Here is a 25,023-nt window from a genome sequence, read left to right as displayed (position 1 = left end):
TCTTAGCCTATTGGAGTGTCCCACTGCTGGGCAAAGGCCTCCTCCCTGGCTCTCCATAATTCCCGATTCTCCGTTACTTCTGACCAGTTATTTTTAATTAATAAAATTCGGAGGTTAGTGTTTAAAACATAGTAAATATGCGATTAAGTCCCGTTTGCAATTTTAAATATGAATACAATTATTATTATGATGGTAACCCATGCATTTTTTCCAAGAAGAATATCTAAAAAAATACAATCCATTTATAAGAGAATTCCTATTTCAATGTAACTCATATAAAGTTATAATAATTTAGACATTTTGTTCCAATAAACATTTTAAACGAACGTGAAATCAGCAGGGATCCATTTACTGGTATATAATTGGTGATATTTTTGGTCTTTAGTAGCTTCTCAATGTTGCTGATAAAAAAGTCAATTTTATATAACAATATGTTGAAGACTTTCTCATCAATCACTACTACTGTCATGTATATCATAAAATATTTTATTGTTTATCGCGTAATATTGTAAAGTATTTGAATTATCAATAATCATTTACCACCCTGATATCATTCATTATGCCTGCCTATGCCTAATACGGTCTGATTTCTTGGCATAGGTAGGCTTCCCGTATAATACTGCTATTGCTGCCGTGCTATCGTTTTTTTAAAATGTTATTTTTATTTTTGTTAACTTTCGTGCCTATAGTGATAGCTAAAAATGAATTGTACATGGGGTAAGTAAGACAGCGTACATTTTGAAGTAGTTATATTTACTAGGTTTGCAAATTTTTATTTGAAAAGTGCATTATGTGCATTGTGGTGCATGAAATAATTTATAAAAATAATGTTAGTTCGTTCGGATATTCTTTTGGCAGTGTTCACAATATAAGGAAGGAAGGAATTTATAAACAACCTGTTAATAATATCTGATATTGATAACCTTTGAAATATTAACAATGAAAACTAAATCACTTTGCTTCAGGATTGCCTTAATAGTGTTTGTCTTATGAATGCTAGTACTAGTATAACAAGTCTGATTATTAGTTTTTCCGATTCTCACTAACAAGATATTGACTTTATTATATTTTTACGATTTCTTAACAACTTTAATTATTATCGATTCATAAATTCCACAGGTTCAAAGTATACAATGTGAAACTCACGTCACAGGAACAGCAGGAAAGTTTGCACTTCCTAAAAGCAGACGTAATAGACTACTGGATAAAGCCAAACTTCAAGTATGACGTCACAGGTTTAGCTATGGTACCTCCGTCACACTTTAACTGGTTTGAAGAAAGACTTGAAGAATTGCAAGTTGAAAAGGAAATTGCTATTGAAGATGTATATGAGTATGTAAAATTATAAAGAAACTAAATTAATATAGTCTATTAATTATTTTGTCAATATACTTTCATGATATAATTTTAAACATGTTAAATATAAAAATTGATGCATACCTTTACAAATATTAATCAAATTACTGCGAATAATGAAAAAAAAGGTATACCTAAAGGTATAGTAAGATAGATAAAAGGTGCAAAAATGTATCACTCAGACATATTCAATTAACTTTTCATATTTTGCATAATTACTTACAGATACTTATCTACAAAGGAATCAAGTGCTAAACAGAAAGTACCAAGCTTCACTTACAACGATGACTCTAATGAAACAGATGGATCTGATGACGAGGCAGAAAATAATTTAACTGAAGAAAATAACGTCACAGACAAAGACAATGGTGTCAATGAAACTGAAGAAACTAATGTCACTAGCGAAGATGGGAACGGTGGCGGTGAAACCAAAGAAACTGATGTTACTAACGAAGATGATAAGACTGAAGAGATTAATGCTGTAACATTGACTGAGAGTGACGAGGATGATATCACCTTTGGATTCGATTATTACTATCGATATAGCACAGTTAGTATGTTGTTGCAATAGTTATGATTGAAACTTTGAAAGCCTAGCCACCATAGTTATCAGAAATATGGTTGTTAAAAACTTGTAACATAATTTGCAAAAAACTATCATTAACAGTTAACCTATTTCTTTCTATTCGTAACATATATTTTTATATCTCATCATTCATCATTTTTCAAGTATTGGTTTGATCGTTTTCAGATACTGGAATACATTTACAAAATACGAGACAGATACGAAGATTCTCAGACAACTTCTATTGATGTTATTGAATTTGGTTTAACTGATCTTAATAGACCTTTGGTATATCTAAAACTAAGTAGAAGCGATGGCAATGAAAACAAGCCTATTATTGTTATTGAGGGAGGAATAAATCTAAGGGAATGGATTACTATTCCCTCTGCTTTAAAGATTATTGAAGAAGTATTGGAAGGTAACCAAGCGAGATATTTGGATAATTTTGATTGGATTATCATACCTGTGGTTAATCCTGATGGATATGAATATTCTCATACTGACGTAAGTAAGAGATGTATACCTAGATTGTTTACTAATAAATAATGTCTCCTTTGATAAAACCGAAACTAAGAGACATCAAAAACAAAAAAAAGGAACAGTAATTTTTGACATTATTGCTGTTGATATACATATAGCTTTAGGGGGATCCCACTAAGTAGTCGAGTAGTTCACGCTATTTTCGAACACTTCTGATAACGCTGAGAATCTGATATTTGGCATGATAACGTTTGATAATTTAGCTTTAAATTCAGCTGCATAATAATACATTATGTTATTAAGGTGGCGCCATTTCTTCGACAAATTTGCACTTTCCTTGTTGTATGAATAAACACTCATTTTTTTTATTTACAGCTTCATCTTTGGGAGAAGAACCTTAGCACGAAAAGCAGTTGGGGCTTTATCTGTCCTGGTGTCAACATCAACAGGAATTTCAACATCGACTGGTCCAGAGCTGATTCCAGTTCCAGCGCTTGCAGTCACTTATATGCTGGTACTGAAGCAAATTCTGAAATTGAAACTCAATTGATCCAAAGCATCATACATACATATAAAGATAGGATTAGCATGTACATATCTCTACAGAATGGTGGAGGCTATATTTCCTATCCTTGGCAGTATGAATTTGCTGCAAGTGGTACATTCAGACAAAATCATTTGCTTGCCATGGAAATGGTAGCAGCAATGCATGATGAATATCATCTAGATGTAGCATCAGTAGCTTACGGAGATAGAGCGTCTGGCACGAGTTCAGATTATGCCAGGGTTAATGATGTGATGTATGCTTTTAATATCGATATTGTGAGACGAGGATCTGACGGAGTTATTGTGCCAGAAAGTGAAATAGTTGACGTTGTTGAAGATGTTTGGCGAGCTGTGGCTGTAGCCGCTGATAGGTTAATAAACTAAAATAAAAAATAAAACCAAATGAAGTTTAATGTCTTTTTCGTTTTACGAGGCCAGATTGTAAAGTTGTAGAATGCAGATGAATCAGATATGCAGAATAAATCTTACAAGCTTGTAGCGTAACCATATTCTTCTTACAAGCCTGTAGCCATCTTCATTGGTATCGTTTAATGTCTTACCTGTCAATCTCAGTTATAATGAACTTAATTACGATACTTGTCAATTGACAAATAAGAGAAATGTTTAGAGGATAGGAAAATTAATTACTTTAATTACATTTTGTAGCGATGTGTTATAATTAAATCACAAAGCACCAGCGAAGCCTGTATATTACGGCAAGATGCGTAAATACAATTCATTATCTTCTGTCCGTGATTTAGTCTGCATACTGCAAGAGTTATTTATTAATTAATAATAGGTGAAAGCGGTGGTAAAACCCTGGTGGCCTAGCGGTAAAAGCGAACTTTCAACCCGGAAGGTCGCGGGTTCGAACCCTGGCTCGTATCAATGAATTTTTCGGAATTATTGTGCGGAACGTCATTTGATATTTGCCAGTCGCTTTTCGGTGAAGGAACTGGAAAAATCCCCATAGGACCTACTTACCCTCCGAGTTGGAAGGTCAGAAGGCAGATGCTTTCGTAAAACTAATGTTTACTTACGCCAAATCTTGGGATTTCGACCTCAGCAGCTGTGACTTGGGTGGCCTAGCGGAAACAGGCTTCTGCTGCGATTGCATACGCTGGTTCGATTCCAGCCTCAGGCACTGGAGGCCTGGGTCACTTTTACTTTCATATGTGTAATTTGTTTCAGTTTTAACATTTGAAGAATTCATCGTTTAGAAACATTTATACATTTATACATTAAACATTTATACATTTATACATTAAACATTTATACATTTGTGGTCATAACTCAGTGCTTATTGAAATAAAACTGATTTGAAGTAGAAATGTCTCACCAAATTGGAAACTGATCTCATACAAAGAGAAATAATTAAGAATAGAGTGCTCACTCCATATACCACAGACTCGCACACCTTATTATTCATTTCTGTTAATATACCTAATAATATGTCGAATTGAACGGAAAGAAAAAAGCACGGTGTAAATACAGTTGTTTGATAGTGCGAACCTTACAGTTTTGTCTCAGCAACATTTTTCATGAAAATGTTTTGGTGGGATTTCCTACTTGTAGGTAAGTGTAAGCACCTCTAGGCTACAAAAATAATAGGCGTTTAGACAAATGTATTACAGTCAAATGCTGCAACTTTGCCCTCTAAAAATAGTGATTCTTTACCATTAATAATGGCGGTCACTATCCTATCCCTTAAGAATTAACTTAAGACACCTATTATGATGATTTAGAAACAGAATATAATAGAAAATATTTATTTGGCATACAGATACATAATGAAAACAACAAGTAATAATAACTTTTTTTTTAATCAGTTTTCACAGTTTTATTTCATAAAAAATAGTTTTCGGATTTTTTTTTACTAGTACACCAAATAGGATGCCACTTAGCGAATACCGTATTTAATAGACGCGGTACTAGTTTTCAGGGCATGTCCACAAGGACAACTACTATTTACGAAGTTGGACTTGCCAGTGCCTTGAGTAGCACTTTCCGGTGTATCAAATGAGCAGTCTATTTTTCTTTCTCTACGTTCTTCGAAAGAGAAAATCTCATTTTAAACTCTGCAATAACGACCCTCTTTCAAAATTTAATACGTTCCGATAAGATTTGTTGCAGTCTCCGGCTCAGATGGATTCTATTATTGAGAAACGGGAATATTAAATAGCTACCATTGGGCTTTATTTAATGTTTGCGGGGAATCGAATATTGTGCGTTGGAAAATGTTTTTTTAGTATAAGTATTTCATTTTTGCGTGACATTGAAGTTGTGAAGCTATATAATTCTGTAGTTCTATAGAAATGGCAAATAATATCAACCATTAAAAAAAAAATTGTTTTTTTAGATTCCTAATCTTGCAATCAAAAGATCTAAAAAAGAAATGTAATATTATACATACAAATATTATTTTTGGGTCATTTTTTGTCCTATTAGGTCGTAAAACGCTTGTAATTTTGAGTACACATATTTTTTAATTCGATAGGAGGTAAACGAGCAGAGACTGCCCCCATAGACTAACAACTACTAACATAAAAATATTTTTAGCATTGCACCTTCGGAGAATTACAAGCGTCCATATACTACTGACACTCCTAAACATTAGGCATACGCCCCGTAAGGTTTTTGTCACAAACGGAGCACGTAAAATCGAATAAGCCTCAACACAAAATGTCTCATAACGTACCAACGGCATAGCAAAATGAATAGAGTACACACAAACAAAAAGAACTCAACAGACATTCCGTTCCGAATAGTTCTCTTTTAGAACAACGTTGGAACAGTTGCAGGACAAGGAGAAATTTCCGATTAACCTGGCGATGTTCGCGACGGTGAACGAGTGTTGGCCAAGCCAGCTCTAGCCAATCAAACATAGGCGAGAAGACTAAAAAAAACCGGCCAAGTGCGAGTCGGACTCGCGCACCGAGGGTTCCGTACAAACCTTAAAAAATATATATTTTGTAATGTAACTAAAAATTTAAAGTTTTCGGAATTTTTCCTTTATGTGTGCTATAAAACGTTGCTTCATGCCAAATTTCAAGATTCTAGGACGACTGGAAGTACCCTTTAGGTTTTGATTCCCTTGCGAGTACTTGCGAGTTTCAAAATATGCAGCTTAAATTGCTGTTTCTTTTGATTGCGTTGACATAGAAGTTTGATTTTGTTACAGCTTAAAGGTATTATAGACCTGAGTATTTGGTATGAATTTCAATTTAATACCTCTACGCGTTTATGAGGAAATGGGTAGTAAGGTTAAAATTATTAAAAAAAAATATATTATGTGATGTAACTACAAATTTATGGTTTTCGTAATTTTTCCTTTATCTATGCTATAAGACGTTGCTTCGTACCAAATTTCAAGATTCTGAGTTCACGGGAAGCACCCTGTAGGTTTTGATTCCCTTGCAAGTGTCGAAAATTTGCGGCATAAACGGCTGTATCTTTTGATTGCGTTGGCTTAGAAGTTTGATTTTTTCACAGCTTCAAGGGACAGTAGACCTGAGTAATTGATATAAATTTCAGCTTCATACCTCCACGCGTTCCTGAGAAAAAGGGTCTTGACAGACGGACGGACGGACGGACAGACGGACAACAAAGTGATCCTATAAGGGTTCCGTTTTTTCCTTTTGAGGTACGGAACCCTAAAAATTAATTAGTCCGTCAGTTAGATAATCAAAGATATGATTTCTTATATAATTATGTAAATATGTTCATGTAAATAAAAAAAATTGATTATAGGCGAAAGGTGACAGAAGCAGTAAGCAGTATAAGGTAGTACGGTATCGTTTTTCAGAGTACCACTGTGTACGCCAAAATAGCAGGGCAAACTTACCTCTGTTTGGTGCATCGAATATACATACATATTTTTTTTTGTTAAGTATGGGACCGGAGATACCGTCAAACGCAAGGCAGCTTAATAGTTCCACCGTCATTCATGGAAAATGTTTTTCACCACACCAACTGGAAAAGACTTACTTTGCTATTCGAAAACAGTTAGCAATATTGCATTTTATCAAATTTTATTCATAATTTTATACAAATTTTAACTTTATGTCATGAAATAAAACTATGGAAACGGATTAAATCGCGTATAATGAATTTAAAATACATCCCGACGTTTCGAACTCTTTACAGCGTTCGTGGTCAACGGGTGACTGAGGAAAAATTACAATGTGCAAAAGCTACCCACATACAAGAAATATGAACGAACTATGACCACAAATAATATAGATTTCTAAGGCAGGTTCACATACTATTAATAAAGCTAATTATACAATATTCAAAAAATTTACCATTACTATGTGAAAAAATAATTAACCAATTAATCTACACAAAATTGACAAAGAACAAACCGCAAATGTCCAACACCATACAATACGTATGCCTCACAGCCTTCGTCGTGCTTGTTAACTTTATGTATTAAGATTAAGATTAAGATTAAGCTGGCTGGTAGAATTTACCTATAATTGATGATTTTGAAGCATAAATATTGAATAGATTGATGGATTTGATTTAGTTTGATGTTTTACAGCCAGTATTTTGTTCGTGTTGGTGTGGTGAAAAATTTTGTGTTTCACTCGGTGGCAAAGTTTGTTTAATCTTCGTGCCTTGAAACCCTCGCAACGCTCAAGATTCCATTTTGTGTTTTAATATTGGAATCTTTCGCTTGCTCGGTTATCAATATTGGCACGTGCAGTTAAACAACAACTTTGCCCCCTTGTAAAACCAATAACTATTTCAGTTCATAAATATGACCGCAGCCACCGTTTGCTTGCAGCTATAACTAACCCCCCACAACATACGTGGCTACAAAACTTTGCTATGTTAAATAATTAAGGTGCAAACCTTTTCGCAAGCAAAATGCAACTGTAAAAGCTAGATGCAAGCAAAATCTCGGTAAGTTAAAGGAATCGTTTTCTTGACTTTCTGTTCACGTATTTTGACTTTGAAAAAAGAAACGTACCGGTCACGGCATTTGAAATAGGTTTGGTGTCGATGGAATCGATATTTGCTTCTCTTTTTGTAGTTTTAGAGGAGAGAAATTGAATTTCGGTTGGGGATACGGTTTTTAAAGAACTCGTGTAGTAGGTACGTACTAGGGTGGAGCGAAAAAACACTTTTCTCAAACATTCAATGAAATATTGTCTTTACGTTCAAATGGGCTGGGAAGTATCGCTTTTTGGCGCAACAACTCGAGAGGACTGTAAAGGGATTTCATATTATTTTTTAGGCCTAGGCCTGCAAAGTAACTTTTTTTTATAAAATATTGTCCTTTAGAGCATTTTATTTTATTTTATTGTATGTTTGAGAAAAGCACTATACATGCCTCGGCGTGAAAACGGATTCCCGGCCTCGTATCCCTATATAACCACTTGGCCGGAAATCCTCATTTTCCCGGTCTCTGATGTAATGTACTATTTCTGGAATTAGCAAACCTAATAGTTATCAATCAATGCCCCTTAGTCTATGAAGTCTTTGTGCAAATTTTCAGCTTTTTAAATCAACATCTTCTGCCTCCGCATTAGGGTTGAAATTTTGAAAATCTCATACTAACCTAAAAATTCAACTTTAAGATTAAAAAAAAAATTATAAAGTGGCGCTGGTCATCTACTTCAGTGGAATAAGTTCTTCAATATGACTATGTCAATATTCCATATTTCACCCAAACAAGACGTGTGTGAGGGAATACAATCAAAGCTGAATAAATATACTACCATTAATTTATACGTTTACATCTATGACGAATGGTCTGGCGCAGTCGGTAGTGACCCTGATGCCTGCTACGCCGCGGTCCCGGGTTCGAATCCCGGTAAGGGCATTTATTAGTGTGATGAGCACAGATATTTGTTCCTGAGTCATATATGTTTTCTATGTATATAAGTATTTATATATTATATATTTCGATGTCTGAGTACCCACAACACAAGCCTTCTTGAGTTTACCGTGGGCCTGAGTCAATCTGTGTAAGTGTGTAAGAATGTCCTATAATATTTTTTTTTTTTTAATTTTTTTTTCTGCGTTATATTTATATTCTTTCAGTATAGCAAAAAAAAATCTGTAAGCAAATAAAAAATATATTGATTACCTTGTTGTCGATTTCCCCCATCCCTTTTGTTCAGGTTGCTGCATGTTCGACTCTCGGCAATATACAGTACTCCCTCTCCCCTCTTATTTAGACGCGGCGGTATTTGTTGATTTCCTCTTTACCTGGGAAAAACAATACCTATGGCTGAATCAAATGTCTATCAGTGTAGGTTTAAGTAGGTAAACATTTACCCCCTTATTCATAAACGTACACTAAAGTTATCAGGCCGATAAAGTTCCTTTGTCCCTTTCTATCACACCAATACGTCGGAAAGGGACAAACGAACTTTATCGGCTTGATAACTTTAGTGTACGTTTATGAATCACACACTCTCACAATCACATCACTCACATGTTTGGAACATACTTTTTTCCAGGTTTTTCAGCAAAACTGAAAAGAGCGGACCATTTTTTTTATAGAACGCGCGGTATTTTCAATCGGATCTTTGTAAACCGGCGAAATGAAATATGTTCGTCAGGAAATTTTCAATTTAGATGTTCCACTGGTATTCAATCCTATTAGCAGATATAAGATAAAAGAAATACAATTACCTATCGTGCATACTCTTAATTAATTTCAGTGAATCTAATTGTACTAAATCTTAAAATGTTTTTACTTGTTTTTCTATCATAACCTTCCAGAAAGTTCGGCAAGCCATAGCAAGTTTAATCCGATTGCCAATTACATGCTATCCTACGTTTCTGACCAATAATAAACCTCTTTAAAGGCATAAGGTAGATCTATAACCTAATAAAGATCGTGTCATTCGCGAAGTCGCAGGCCTCGATTCATATTTTCACGCGATTAAAGGTTAGATTTATCGAATGGCACGTCATCGTGAACGGCATGATATTTACAACGGTATTAGCTAGAGCAATTAGCCAATCGAGGATTAGACCGGATAAAAGGGGTCAAAGGGGATAAAAGATTCCGTTGCCGGCGTGGCTGCAACGATGCACCTAAATTCATCGAAAGTTCGAGACGCACATTTAGCATTTCGGGCCAAGGAAGCTGAAGTAAGGATGGCGGGTGTCGATATTCTTTTATCGATAAGTTCTTTTATGCGATAAACGCGGCGAACGTTATGTGTTTTAATTTTAAATCGTAAGTGCGGTTTTGCACTACGTCCGATGAAAAATATGGTCCGTAGTACCCGAATGACGGAAACAAATCGGATGACGGAGATCGGATCTAGTGCGTAGAAATAGTTTTATAGTTACGGCTAAAACGGACCTAACGGATATTTCCACGGGTTCGGATCGGACGTAGTGCGAAACCGCTTTAAGGCGCTAACACACTAGGCATATACGATATAGGTATGTTTTACGTACTTATACGCAGATCTACGTAAAAAAACTTTATTATCTGAAAATATCATGCACTCGCAGATACGGTAGCAATACGTTCGCTCAAAATCTTTCTAATATATTTAGACTTGTTTTTTGATGATGGATTGTTTTTAGAAAGTGTTACAAATACTTTGCCGCATTATAATACGCAGATAACATTATATCCGTCCTTCGATATATCTCGATGCCTAAATATACTTTACGATGAAATATAACTTACATGCGCTGTGTGTTACTTCATTGAATTGATAGATCCAAAACTGGTCGGTGTTTTTACTATTATGAATTTTCATTAATTTTAATATTGAAATTATTAGAAAAAACTCTCTAAGTTTTTGATCATTAGTTCTTTAAAATGATTGAACACAGATAAACCGACTTATCATTTATTATCTTGGTAAAACCAAAATTTTTAATTTAATATCTAGTCTATATTCGAAGATAACAAAATGATAATAACAAATGAGTATTATCTGAGATTTTACCACGTTCTCGCTAATACCAAGGACGATTATAAAGGACCAGCAGAGTCCATACTAAATACCGTACCCCGTTGGCAGCCGTAAATCTATGTCACTAGATGTCACTAAGAGTGTCATTTGAATAAAAATGTCGTTTTTTTTAAAATACGCACGCGGTAGTTCAACGGCATTACAAGTGATACAGTGAAAAGTATATAGATGACGCTAGGGGCCCGTGTCATGTTTCAGTCCCTGTTTACAACGCAAACCATCGTTCTTATTTTGAATTATGACAATCATGCAAAAGAGTACCATACTGTCAAATTTTCTATCTCTTTCATTTTGAGCGTGACGTCAATGATTAGTAATATTACTTTCAATATATTTAAAATTTAGATTTTAATGAGGCCATTTCGAACGGAGTTTATGATAGATATCATGTTGACAATCAATCTCCTGACCGTCTCGCTCATACCAATCCTATCCTATATTTGAACGAGTGCGACCGAAACAGTTGAGTATTATTGAAGATTTTTGAATGTCTAAAATCTTATTGGTACTTAGTTGTCGAAAACCCGCTTTATCCATAAAGTGTTGGCGCGACGTCAAGTGGGTGATAGGCGTACGAGCAAGTACGCGTTGGATGGTCGACTACTATGCGCAGCGGTTTTTACGCGTACTTACGGTGACACACAATCGAAAAAGGTGGTCGAGCCATAAGTACGCATACCTGCTCGTATCGTACGTTTATCACCCACTTCAGACTGCGTTTCGATCGGCGTTTAGCGTCAATGATTATCAGCTCGGCTTCATGGCTTTACGAACCTTAGCTCGGACCATCGAATATGAAACTTATAAACTTCTTTATACACAAGGGTATAAAGAAGTTTATAACCAGGTGCTCCATGACACCATTGCACCAATCTGTCGCCAGCACCGCTACACTTCAACGGCCAAGTCACACAACATCCATACTAATATTATAAATGGGAAAGTGTGTGTGTCTGTTTGTTTGTCCATCTTTCACGGCAAAACGGAGCGACGTATTGACGTGATTTTTTAAGTGGAGATAGTTGACTGGATGGAAAGTGACATAGGCTACTTTTTGTCTCTTTTTATATCCCCCCACTTCCTTAGAATGGAGGATGGAAGTTTGTAGAGAGATTTTCGAATTTAACGCGAGCGAAGCCGCGGGCAATATGTGTGCGTGCGCGCTCTCTATGAGAAGACGTGTGTCAGTTAGCTCCGCAAATATATTGTAAAAAGTGAAAAAATTGTGACTGTTACCATGCACTGTGATGTAAATTATATAGCTAAAGACCTAGGCTAAAGAAATATATATAAATTATTACGAAAAGTGGACAATTTATACAAATAATCAGTGATTAACGTTGTGAAATCCGTTGTTGTGCTTCAAATCTCACACACACATTGACATTGCAAGTGTATTCTACACGAAAGCCATTAGCCAATTAGCATTCGCTTTCAACCACTTGCTGCAGTGTTATCATCAGATGTCAAGTTTCGCCGACTACGTCACTAGCGTTCGTGGCGCAGCGTGCAAGCGCTGCTGTTGAGCTTAACTTCCTGAGGAGTCCTGGGTTCAAAACCTAGCATTGCCAAAACTTTTATTTTTCTTTTTGTTTTTTTTTTATTTATTTTTTGGATATTTTACACAATTGATAAATCGAGGAATAAATTCGAAGTATAAAAATGCCTCCGAAAATAGTACCGAAAGCATCTTGTGCAAACTGTAAGAAAAAAATCTTGGATAAACATTTCTTGACTTGTTCACAATGTGGAAAATCATATGATTTAAACTGCGCTCATTCAGGAAAACTCTATGATTTAATGGACGCGGAACGTAAAGAATCTTGGAGCTGTAGTAAATGTCGACAAGCAAAAGTCACTGTAAGGAAAACCAGTACACCGATCACTACTAAAAAAAATGCTCCTAATACAACAAAGCCAATGAAAATTCAAGATGAACATACGAAAGAAATACCTCAGATCGACGCGACAAATGTACAAAAACTGCAAGAATTGAATTGTTCACCAATTAATACCGAAAATGGAGCTCAATCAGCTCCGCCTGAAGAAAAAAGCCCCAAGGTAGTAACTGCTATCGATTGTCCCGAGTTGGAGCAGCGTGGACAACAACAAGAGTTAAATTACTCGGTTGATAACGTTACAAAAAGGAAGTACAACGTTCCTATACAAAATTCATTTGACTCTTTATCTGACGAAGGGACCGATATCTCTATACTTCGTAATGATACCTTAAACAGGAGCTGTCCAGATATGAGCGTAAATTATAAAGATGAGGTTGAGTTGTTGAAGAGTAAAATAGAACAGTTACAAGAGAGACTTCAGCTCTCCGACAATTATAGCACTAAACTTTTAATTGAAAATGAAAATCTTAAGAAACAGCTATCGGAATCCACAAGACAAATACAACAACTAAAGGATATATGTAAAACTACGCCTAAAATCATTAAACCTGTAAAGACTCAAAATAAAATAGAGCGATCGACACAAACAAGCTTGCGTAGCAAGTACATGGAGCCGGAAATTGATCACTCTATCGAAACTTCTTCAGTCTCAGAGGTTGAAATATTAAAAACAAGAGCATCTCAAGTTTCAGTACAGGATGAAATACAAGTATCTCGATCTTCGTATAATGAAAAAAAATCAAAAAGGATCTATATTTTGGGAGGACATCAATGTAAAAATCTATCTTCAGAAATAATAAAATCAAGATAGAATACACAATATGAAAAATACGAGGTGTACTCCTTCCTGAAACCAGGCGCATCATGTGAAGAAATACTGAACACTCCTTCGGTCCTGAATAACATCACGTGCGATGACAAATTAGTTCTCTGTGTCGGGGAAACAGACTGTAATCCTACTAAGCTTTTAATGGACTTAAGTTGTTTTGTTAGAACTTACAGTTATTTAGATATTTATATAATAAATGTTATGCAAAACGACCACTTAAATGAAAAAGCACTTAATAACATGCTAAAACTGATTTGTGAAAATCATAAGAACTGTAAGTTTATTAATATCTCGCAGACATATATGTTAACAAAGCACTACCTTTATAATTTATCCTGTAAAATTAATATGGAAATTGACTCACAATATTATGATAAAAAGTTTTTGACATTTAAGGCTAGTATTAAACATAATCATACTAAAATAATAGAATCTGACACAAATATATATAAAAAAGGTACTATACCTTATTTTTTCCATCGTATGAAGAAAGGTAGAGTCGCATTAAATACACCACCGAACTCACCACCGAGCGCACCAATGGATAAAAAGAAAACTACCATACTGGATTACTTCTCCGTCGTATTGCCGAAATCCAACGCTGACAGCAACGCACCAGGAACGAATAAGTTTTTTCGTATCACCAATTAAGGGTAAATTTATCATACTGCACCAAAATGTTGCCGGGCTATTAAGTAAAAAGGATACTTTAGAATTAGCTCTATATGATCTATATGAGATAAATAGAGAAGTGGAAGTGATATGTATGAGCGAAACATTCATAAAATCCGGGGAAGAATCCAACATACATCTTAAAGGTTATCATTTAGCAGATTTCTATTCGCGGCAAAAACAAAAACGTGGAGGAGTTTGTATAATGTGTAAAGATTACCTAGATTATCAACCTATAAATTACTTAAAAGAAATGCGAACAGAACTCCATTTTGAATGTTGTGGCATAGAAATTCCAAAGTATAACTCGATAATAATTTGCATCTACAGAACTCCAAATCCCACACCTTTCATATTTCTAAATAAACTTGAATTACTACTGGAAAGATTGAGATGTAAAACAAAAAAAGAATTATAATAACAGGTGATTTTAATATTGATATAATGAAGCAAAATAAGGTAACCTTAGAATATAATAGACTAATTCAAAACTATAACTACATGTCACATATTAATCAACCTACCAGACTAAATGCTTGTCTTGATCACATAATAAGTAATGATTTTAATGCTATTGGTGAGCTTCATTCGCTAGAAATATCGGATCATAATACTGGTCAATTATTAATAATACCAGATGTCCCAGAGATCAACCGTAATTCATTTTGGTTTATTAAAAAGCGAGATTTCAGCAATGAAAATATAGATAAATTTTGCAATTGTTTGAACTCATTGACATGGAATGAAATATACAATGAATCAGATATTGACATAGCATTTGACATATTTCATGAGTATTTAACTTTATTTTACAATTTATGTTTTCCTATAATAAAAATCAAAATAAAAAGGAAATCTTCTAAAATAACCTGGCTCTCTAAGGGAATAAAAATAGCATCAAAAACGAAACGTAAACTTCGTTTTAAATATTATACCACAAAAAATCAATTGTATAAAAAACAGTACTGCGATTATCAAAAAACATTCAAAAAATGTTTGAAAACAGCGCAGAAATTAAGTAACAATAAATATATAATGAATGCAAGGAATGTGTGTAAAGCAACTTGGAGTGTAATTAAAGAAAATACATCAAATAATTCGCTTGGTCGAAAAATCATTGACAAAATAACATGTAATAATGTGTCGATCAATGATCCTAAACTTATCGCAGACGCATTTATTAACCACTTTATAGGCTCAAAAACTCACCAAAAGCAAAAAAATGTTAGATATCCCGCTAAGATGACTCGTGTTGATGCTAGTATGTTTCTTTTCCCCACGGATAGTCAAGAGGTTTATAAATTAATTCATAAACTTCGAAATACTGCCTCCGTAGGTTATGATGATTTATCCACACAAATATTTAAACACTGTTCTTGCTTTATTGCACCAGTTCTCAGCCATCTTATAAATTTGTCATTTGTTCAGGGAGTGTTTCCTCAAAAACTAAAAACAACATTGATAAAACCAATCTATAAGAAAGGCAATAGAGGTACTTTGGATAATTACAGACCGATAGCTCTCATACCAATATTATCAAAGATTGTTGAAAAAGCTATGTATGAGAGAATATCTAAATTTTTTAGCAAATATACAGTGCTCTCCAAGCAGCAAAATGGGTTCCAAAAAGGGAAATCTACCAGCCTTGCTGCCTTTCAAATGGTAATGGAAATTACAAAGGCTTTAGATAAGCGAGCCTCAACGACTGCTATATTTTTCGACATGAGCAAGGCGTTCGATTTAGTACAACATGAACTGCTTTTGGTCAAATGTGAAACCTACGGATTACGTGGTAAAGTACTGGATTGGTTACAAAGCTATCTCACAAACAGACAACAATATGTGGAGATCTCGAACATAAATGAAGATAATGAATATGTAAGCCATAGATCTGACTTCAAGACTCATACAGTTGGTGTCCCTCAGGGGAGTATTTTAGGGCCGTTACTCTTCCTGGTATATATCAATGACCTACCATTAAGCACGAATCATCATTGCATTCTTTTTGCTGATGATGTGTCTGTTGTCATATCCAGTGAACACAAAAGCAATCACACAAACGATGTTAATACAGCACTTTCTAATATAATAGACTGGCTAAATATAAACAGTTTGCAAGTAAATTTTAGCAAAACCACATATACTCAATTTTGGAATGGGTATGGAGAAAAACAACCAATGACTGTTACATATGATGATCAACAAATTACTGAGTCAGATCATGTCAAATTTCTTGGAATAGTGGTTGATGATATGTGTCACTGGAACCATCATATTGAAGGTGTGTGTAAGAAATTAAATAGTTTTGCGTATGCCCTTTGGCGCTTAACTAAGATTTCAAGCCAAAAAACAGCCGTCCAAGCGTATCATGGCTACGTGGCATCTAGTCTGAGGTATGGTATAACTGTATGGGGGAACGGCTCAAATATCCTTGGATTGTTTATAGCTCAAAAACAATGTATACGTGCGATTTGTGGTGTGTCCGTATTAACTTCATGCAGACCATTGTTTAAAAAACTAAATCTGCTTACAGTACCTTGTTTATATATATTTGAAATGTGTGTATTTGTAAAATGCAACCAAACTTTATATACAAAAAATTATGAATTCTGTAACTTTAATACGAGGTACCCTAACAGACTCATATGTCCGAGAACACACACAAGTTTATATAAGAAAAGTTGCTATCCTATGAGTATACTTTTGTATAATAAGCTCCCAGACACTATCAAAGGCCTTACTTTACATTTGTTTAAAAGAAGATTATTTGAATGGCTAAATGAACAGACTTTCTACTCTGTAAAGGAATATTTAGACTACTAAACCGCTAAATCTGTGACATCTCAATTAATTAATTTATTTATATTCGATAATTTGTATTGTTTTGTATATTAATATTTCTATGTAGATATAATCTAGCTTTAGATAGGTATTATTTAAGTGCATGCATAGTACTAGACCTAGGTACAATCTGAGATTTGCATGTCACTGTGTGACAAGGTAGATTGGCTCACTTTATTGTAAACAAACACCTATGTATACCCTATCTTTCGCAAATAAATTACTTATGACTATGACTTATGACTTAAAGGCTAGTTAAGAGGGCTTTCGTGTTAAAAATAGTGAAATCGCAACCGAGCGCTCGATCATACCGTGTGTGGTATCAAATTAAAGGGCTTTGCGAGTAGTTTATAAATATATATCACATTATAGGACTTTTTCTACTTGGTCTAACAAAATATGAGAAAATGTCCAAAAGTGGTAATAATTGTACCGGTGAAGGCTCGTTTTCAAAAAATTGGCAAAAATCAATAATAGCAATTTATAATCACTAAGGCATAACAGCAATTTAAGTAAACGTTGCAGATTAATTTAGTATAAAACTTACTTCTATGTGATGTAGATTTTCAAAGAAATTGTCACTTAATTTTAGGTAATTTCTGAAAAAAATTGAATTCGCCTTAGGCTAGTTTACTCTTTTTCAAAAACTTAAAATAAAAATCTAGTCTGAAATGATTGTGGTACCTACAGGATATACGAATTATAAATTTACCCGTTTTAATATTCAAAATTGTCCAAATTTTACAAATAAGATCGACTGATTCAGCTCTATACGTGCGTTTTTCTAAACGTGCATTAGAGAAAAATTCATAATTAATTTAGTGAGTTAGTTTTCAAAAATCCAGTCTTATAAAAATCGAGATAATAAGATGCTCTAACTGGAACTTGAATTCAATAAATCTATTGTATAACGGAAAGTGTAGTATTTCACCGACTAAAACTATCAATTTTACATTCTTTTGACGTTTTTTTTGAAAGCAGCCTTAACTATAATAATAAAGAAATCGCAGTAAGGAACTTTATGTAGATTTCATTACTTTTTAGAGATAAACAAGCAGCTCCATCGAGACGGCTATTTTTTACAGAATGTTTTTGGTGGGATATACATAGGCATAGGTATATAACACTAACAAGGTATCTATTGTCTTAGTCCGTTTTCACATTATCCGATCCGATATCGGATGTCGGAAGGATTTAAATGGAAAAAATCCAAGATAGCGCCTGTAATGTATGGGGTATCAGTCCTACATCCGATATCGGATCGGATAATGTGAAAACGCATTTAGTCTCATTAATTATTACTTATATCAGAGTTTCACTAATTATTTCCTTTTATTATCTCAGTTTAGGTTTATACGAGTACCAAACAAGTATAGTATACGAGTAGAAAATATATTACCAAAACAATACTAACTATCATTAATTTATTATAAAAACGTAATCCAAAGTGCCACACCTGGCGGCCTAACTATCGGCGTTGTGTCCAAGACGAAGCCTGACCGACGAAGCTAGCAAGTCTCTCTACATGTTAGCTGAAATACTGTCAAACCATTCACTGTGATTACTCAGATTATTATAAGCAAAATGATCTTCGAATGAACTTTCTGGACAATTGAGATGCATGGGCGCAGTCGAAACCAGCTCGCCCCTTCAGCCGTGTCCCGTTGAAAATCGGAAAGATTCTTTTCCTTAGCACATTAAATTTAATGTTTACAAATTGGATTCGCCTTCTGTCACCTAAACTGGTAATTTTATGTATGAGGTCATTGGTCATACAATTATTAATTTATACAGTTATTAATTCTGTATCTCTACTCGCATTGCTGCTGCGATTCTAAAATATTTAATATCCATATATTATGAATATTCAATAAATCATACAATGACATTTGTGATGTGACATGGATGTCAGATGTCACATCTGTTGGCACAATGATTGCGTTTTGTTGAACGTATTTGAGCTCAACATATAGGTTTATTATCACTAAGTATATTATATTAATGAACAACGAAACGGATGTGACATTTTCCTAGTCCACCAACGTCATCTAGTCATTTTATTTGGCAATAGTTAGACAACATGCGAACAAACTTAGCCAGCGAAGCGATCACAACTACGTCGAGGCCGACCAAAAAATATAATTTGTAAAAATTATGTTTTGAGCCAATATTTTGATATTAAAATAAAGTTTTTTGATAGTTATTCATAGTATAATATAAAAACAAGTAAACATATGTGTGAAAATATGTTTTTTTCCACTCCCGGGTTACGAAACAACGCCATCTAGTTTTAAAGCAAAAACTAAGCTTTTTTCAGGGGTACGCTTTTTTGTATGGGCTATATCAGTCTAGTATTAAATGGTCCTTGCTAATACCAAATAAATAATCGATGAAAAGTAATCAACAAATCAGTACGAAACTAGTAGCCAATAGAAGAAGGCCAAAATGTATAAAACCATATTGGTGTTTTGTTTGGCCCTTTGTTATGTTTTCGCCAAGAACGAAATTTATGATGGGTAAGTTATAAATACTATCAATACTGAAAATAAAACGTTAATATTAAAAATGACTGTAAAATCTATAATCGTAAAATTTTAAAAAGTTTGTATAATTTTGTAGCAACAAATCTTGGTTCAAACCTTATGAATCAATATAGTACTTATTATCTACGACTGTGATTCGATTTTATGATAGGATATTCACTTTACATTTGTTACGATAATGTATCTATTATTGCTATTACATTCGATACATCATTAAACAAAATATCAGCTGCTTATTATAATTCCGCACCATATTTTACATTAACATAAATCCATTACTTAAAATTTTCAGTCACGCCCTCTACCAAATCGATCTGCAAACTGAAGAGCAAGGATCTTTCCTAGTAGACTTGGAGCATCGGTTCAACCTTGACGTCTGGGCCCACGGTGGTCAGGGTACCCCCGCGACTGTTTTGGTACCGAAAGCCGCTCGATCTTTGGTACAAGATGGTTTGGATGCTGCTGGAATCCGCTATAAACTTGCTGTAGAAAATGTTAAAGAGTAAGTATATTTATCGAACTTTTTTTTTAAATTATGAACGGGCTTACTCTTGACCACAGACTAGCCAAAGGCAAAGACGTGGCCTACGATGGAGTGAGCTCGCCCAGAAGATACCTGTTCACCCTTGATTTGAAGGTTGCCGGGTTATATGAGCTCGGAAATATAGCCGCCGGCAAGGAATTCCACTCCTTGGCGGTGCACAAAGCGCTTAAAGAAGCAAAGCGTTTCTTAAGCTTCAAAGCTTAAAGAAGCAAAGAAAGGATGGAAACCGGCCGTGCGTCTAAGAGTCCGATGGCAGAATGTGGACGTTGCAATGAGCTCGTGTAGTTCTTGAGCACGCTCCCCGAAGTGCAACCTGTAAAACACCGACAGACTGGCGACTTTCCGGACACATTCTTTACAAGCTTCAAGTATTGTCTGACTTCATAGTAAGTATGATCGATGTCCAGAAGGGCAAGGGTCTTTTCTAGCCGACTTGGAGCATCGGTTCAACCATGACGTCTGAGCCCATGATGGTGGCCAGCAAGATCGTTGCTGCAAGATGGCTTAGAAGCTGCTGGAATTGGCTACAAAGTTGCTGTAGACAATGTTAAAGAGTAAGTACTTATAGAACATGTTATACAGGCTTCAGCACAGGGTGTCGTCTAATCATCGGTCTTCAGAAAATTTTTATGATGTTTAAATTAGTTCTTGTTAAAGCAACTTGCCAAACAGTGGATGTTTAAGTGGAGGAAAAGGGGTGGTGATATGCTTAACCGGTCACCAAATAGGAAATCATCAGCTCTATGGCTTTAAAATTACATTGTCATCTTATACTTATTGTAGGATAATAATTAATTAAGTTGATCGGTATTTTATCAGTTGGAATTTTGCGGAATGTTTTATAATAATATAAATATCTGGAACGCAGAAATGATAAGATAATACAGGTTAATCTGATAGTTAGCTACTTAATCTTAATAAGGACAAAATGTCATAGAAAATTGATAGAGGAAAATAGTTTGAATACTTACCAAAATCTTATCATTTATCTAAGAACAAATGAATGTCTTTCTCATTACGTAACTATATTATTCCGGACCTTTGGGAGGCGAGATCCGAAACCAACATAAACATAGAGGAGGCTCTTTCTAGTTACTATAGATAAGAGATAGAGAGATACGTTTATTGGTACTGATCATACACTGTCGAACATTAAGAGTTTTGAATGATTCACGGTTATTTTCATTAGACTTATATTGACCGGGATATAGACCGTGATTACCTTGTTGATTTTTGTCGAGCTCCCGATATTTCGACGCAGTTGCATGCATCATGATCACGGAAAACTGACGAAGGCGGGTGGATGTTAAAGTTGTATAGACAGCGCGCGATCTACCCTCCTTCGCGCGCGTCGGCTGCGTTCACTTTCAGCGTTACCACTGGTCGCGTTCACACTCGATGGTCTGTCCAAACACACTACACTCACAGTGTCACTACGTTTGTTCAATTCTGACTTCACCGGTTTTTTACACAAACAAATCACTGGATTCCATACATTAGATAGTTTGAAGCCATCCTCACGATTGAAATTTTTATATTTGTGAATCTCAATGGCTTCTCTTACCAATCTCGGTATGTAGTGGCGTTCCGTCGAAATTACCTTAGGACTATGCAACTCGATCCAATGATTATACAACTTTAACATCCACCCGCCTTCGTCAGTTTTCCGTGATCATGATGCATGCAACTGCGTCGAAATATCGGGAGCTCGACAAAAATCAAAAAGGTAATCACGGTCTATATCCCGGTCAATATAAGTCTGTCGAACATTGTTACAATAATGTTAAAATATTACAAATGTCGCCAGTATCCTTGGTACAATGCCGCATTTTAGACATTAGCTAGCTTTTAAGTTTAGTCATAGTTTCTTATATAATTTTGTAAATATTTTCATCTAAATCTTTATTTAGATGAACCAAAAAATATTACAAAAGATGTCTTAATATTATTTGTTACATTAAAAAAATCAAATTTCAAATCATATTTAAAGAAATATAAGCACACTTAATGATAACTTCGGTATTCGTGGAAGGCCCTGACATAGGCATGTCTCCCATAAAATCCATTCAATATCTTTTTCAACCTTTACTTTACAGGGAGTTGGACTTGGAAGAGAAACTGTTATCAGAAGCGGCAGGTAAAAGCAACATTACTAGGAGCAGTAGACTTGGCCTATCCTTCGATGCTATCCACCGATATGCTGCTGTAAGTCAACAAGTGAAAAATTACCCATAGTAACTGTACCAAGTGATAGTAATAAGGTCATAAAAGCCCGTTTCAGAAAGGGTTTCCTTGATGGTCTTTAACAATCTTTCATTTGTGAATTGCACAGCGGAATTATGCTACTCAGTTAATGTCTTTTATGTCCTTACCTAGTAAGTATAGTTTTTGAAAAAAAAATACTATGAAGCAATTGACATAGGTATTTTGTGATCTTTGTAATGTTATTTTAAAATAAGAACCCTATGCTATAACTAGACAAACCCTAAACGTTATATTTTCCTCAATTAACAATAAATATACTAAGTACAAACAATGTTGTAAACAAAACCTAGTCTAGCGGAACTTGTCACAGTCCTGTAAGGAGTACCACAAGGTTCTGTTTTAGATCCTTTTCTGTTTTTTGGCTTGGTTTGGAAAAATAGTTCTCGAAAACACTTAAAAAATACGAATAAACGCCTGTACCTACACCTGAAAGGGGTGCGAAGAGCACATGAAACTCACTACAACATCCACGGAAGGAAAAAGGTTGTGAAATTCTTTACCCATCATTTGTTTTCATTGCAGGTTGATGCTTACCTAGTCGAGCTTGCCAACAGGTTTCCAAATCTCGTCACAGTGGTGTCTGCTGGAAGGAGTTTTGAAGGTCGTGATATTAAATATTTGAAAATCTCCACAACAAACTTCCAGGTAAATTCAATATTCGGATATATATATCTTACGCTCAGTAATGCTAATATTTAATCATTGTTTATAATTTAATCTGATGTATGCTTCAACTACTCAGTTTAAAAAACCAGAAAAATCTATGCTTAATTTGAACCTTGCCTAAAATAATAACATAAAGAACAAAGAAGATCGCTTAAATAACATTTTACTCATTACAGGATAGAAGCAAACCCATAGTGTATATGCAATCTCTACTCCATGCCCGCGAATGGGTCACCCTGCCTGCCACCTTATACGCCATTGAGAAACTGGTGATCGATGTCCAGGAGCAGGATTTACTGCATAACATTGACTGGATCATCCTGCCTATTGCCAACCCCGATGGATATGAATTCACCCACACGAGCGTAAGTATCGTCATTTTCTTTCTGAAGAAGAATAGGTATATTATAAAATACGCAATATGCAAAATATACAAGACCTAATCCAGCGTACTGCCAGCAGCGGGGTAGGATCTAAGATGTCGCTGGTCAAAGTTACAGAGGGAAATTCAACGGAATATCCGTCCGTTTCCAAAGTAAGAAAAAAATATGTTGTAAATGCTGGCTTAATAGTCAAAATGCAGAAGACATTCGCAACACAACAGCAGTTCACATTTCATTTTTTTTTTGTATTCCAGAGTCGTTACTGGCGCAAAAACCGTGCAACCGGCTTCATGGTCGGAAACATGTGCGCTGGTGTTGATCTGAACCGTAATTTTGGCCACCAATGGTCTCAAGCATCCAGTGCCTCCGTATGCTCAGAAACTTTCCACGGCAGCAGCGCCTTCTCCGAACCTGAAGCTGCCATCATCAGGGACATCACCTTAGCATACAGTGACAGGATAGAACTGTTCTTAGACATCCACAGTTTCGGAAGCTGGATGCTCTATGGGTACGGCGATGGTGTCCTACCCCCGAATGGATTAATCATCCATTTGGTCGGTGTCAGGATGGCTGAAGCTATTGACGCTGTCAAATGGCCTTCGAATAGGAACTACGTAGTCGGAAACACTGCCTTACTCTTATATCCTGCTTCAGGAACAACTTCAGATTACGCCCAGAGTCTTGGAATCCCTCTGGCTTATACTTATGAGCTGCCTGCTTATAGAAATAATTATAATACCGTGAGTGGTTTTCTGGTCGATCCTGATTTCATCGAGCAGGCTGGGTTTGAGACTTGGCAGGGAATCAAGGCAGGTGCCAGATATGCTGCTGACAATTATAGGGCTAGGTATAAGGAGTAATCTATGTAAAATAAACACAGACCAACCCCTATAGACATCCATTACAAGACGACTCGCGGTCGCCAGCCTTCCTAGTATTTGCACTGATATAAGTGCGGGCGCTCGCCGTGCCCGATCAGTATCGACCAAGTAACAGACCCGAAAGCAGCGCGTGTTTTTCGCACTAAAAAATTGGAAAAGGGTAGTTTGATGCCTTAAAGATGTCCACCTGTAGTGTGAAATGGTGTGGAAAGGTAACAAGAAGCTCAAATTTAAAAACAGACGGCATTACATTCCACAAATAAGTCATATTTATAATTTATTCAGAGCCGGCATAGGTCTACTTACATTGGCCACTTACGCGTCAGTAGAGGGACAGTCATACTTCTGTCCCTTTTCATCTGGCGCGACTGCCCGCCGTCCTTGAAACGGCCAATCACAGCGCGCTTAACACATTCCCCGCCCGCTCCTCGCACCCCTGGCACTGGTGACTCGTATCGCGAACAAAATATACAAGAATGCTACTCTATAGGAGGTTCTCTGTGAAAATAAATCATGAAACCATTATTTTTCTTTATTTCTCTAATCGATTATGCCACAACCGCTTTACTCAAAGATTTTAATTCCTAAATAAG

General features: G+C 35.4%; 2 protein-coding genes across 4 annotated transcripts; both read left to right on the top strand.

Annotated features, from left to right (window-relative positions):
• The first annotated feature begins 529 nt into the window (after positions 1-529).
• Positions 530-3,360, top strand: LOC125235851 (carboxypeptidase B-like). Of its 2 annotated transcripts, XM_048142460.1 has the most exons (5): positions 531-717; positions 1,120-1,332; positions 1,582-1,906; positions 2,108-2,425; positions 2,777-3,360. In XM_048142460.1, the coding sequence occupies exons 1-5, from the start codon at positions 653-655 to the stop codon at positions 3,329-3,331; spliced, it is 1,476 nt and encodes a 491-aa protein (XP_047998417.1). In that variant the 5' UTR covers positions 531-652; the 3' UTR covers positions 3,332-3,360. The 2 variants fall into 2 exon arrangements, with proteins under 2 accessions (XP_047998418.1, XP_047998417.1); XM_048142461.1 differs by lacking the exon at positions 2,108-2,425 and having other exon boundaries at positions 530-717.
• Positions 3,361-19,515: 16,155 nt separating this feature from the next.
• On the top strand, positions 19,516-25,023 carry LOC125235919 (carboxypeptidase B-like). Of its 2 annotated transcripts, XM_048142558.1 has the most exons (7): positions 19,516-19,664; positions 19,984-20,193; positions 22,332-22,440; positions 23,023-23,145; positions 23,343-23,531; positions 23,804-24,419; positions 24,937-25,023. In XM_048142558.1, the coding sequence occupies exons 1-6, from the start codon at positions 19,594-19,596 to the stop codon at positions 24,407-24,409; spliced, it is 1,308 nt and encodes a 435-aa protein (XP_047998515.1). In that variant the 5' UTR covers positions 19,516-19,593; the 3' UTR covers positions 24,410-24,419; positions 24,937-25,023. The 2 variants fall into 2 exon arrangements, with proteins under 2 accessions (XP_047998515.1, XP_047998514.1); XM_048142557.1 differs by lacking the exon at positions 24,937-25,023 and having other exon boundaries at positions 23,804-24,447.

Source organism: Leguminivora glycinivorella, chromosome 18 (genome assembly GCF_023078275.1).
Source record: "Leguminivora glycinivorella isolate SPB_JAAS2020 chromosome 18, LegGlyc_1.1, whole genome shotgun sequence".
Classification (NCBI taxonomy): domain Eukaryota; kingdom Metazoa; phylum Arthropoda; class Insecta; order Lepidoptera; family Tortricidae; genus Leguminivora; species Leguminivora glycinivorella.
Note: the sequence above shows the minus strand (reverse complement) of the source record. Positions and strands in the feature narration are given on the sequence as shown.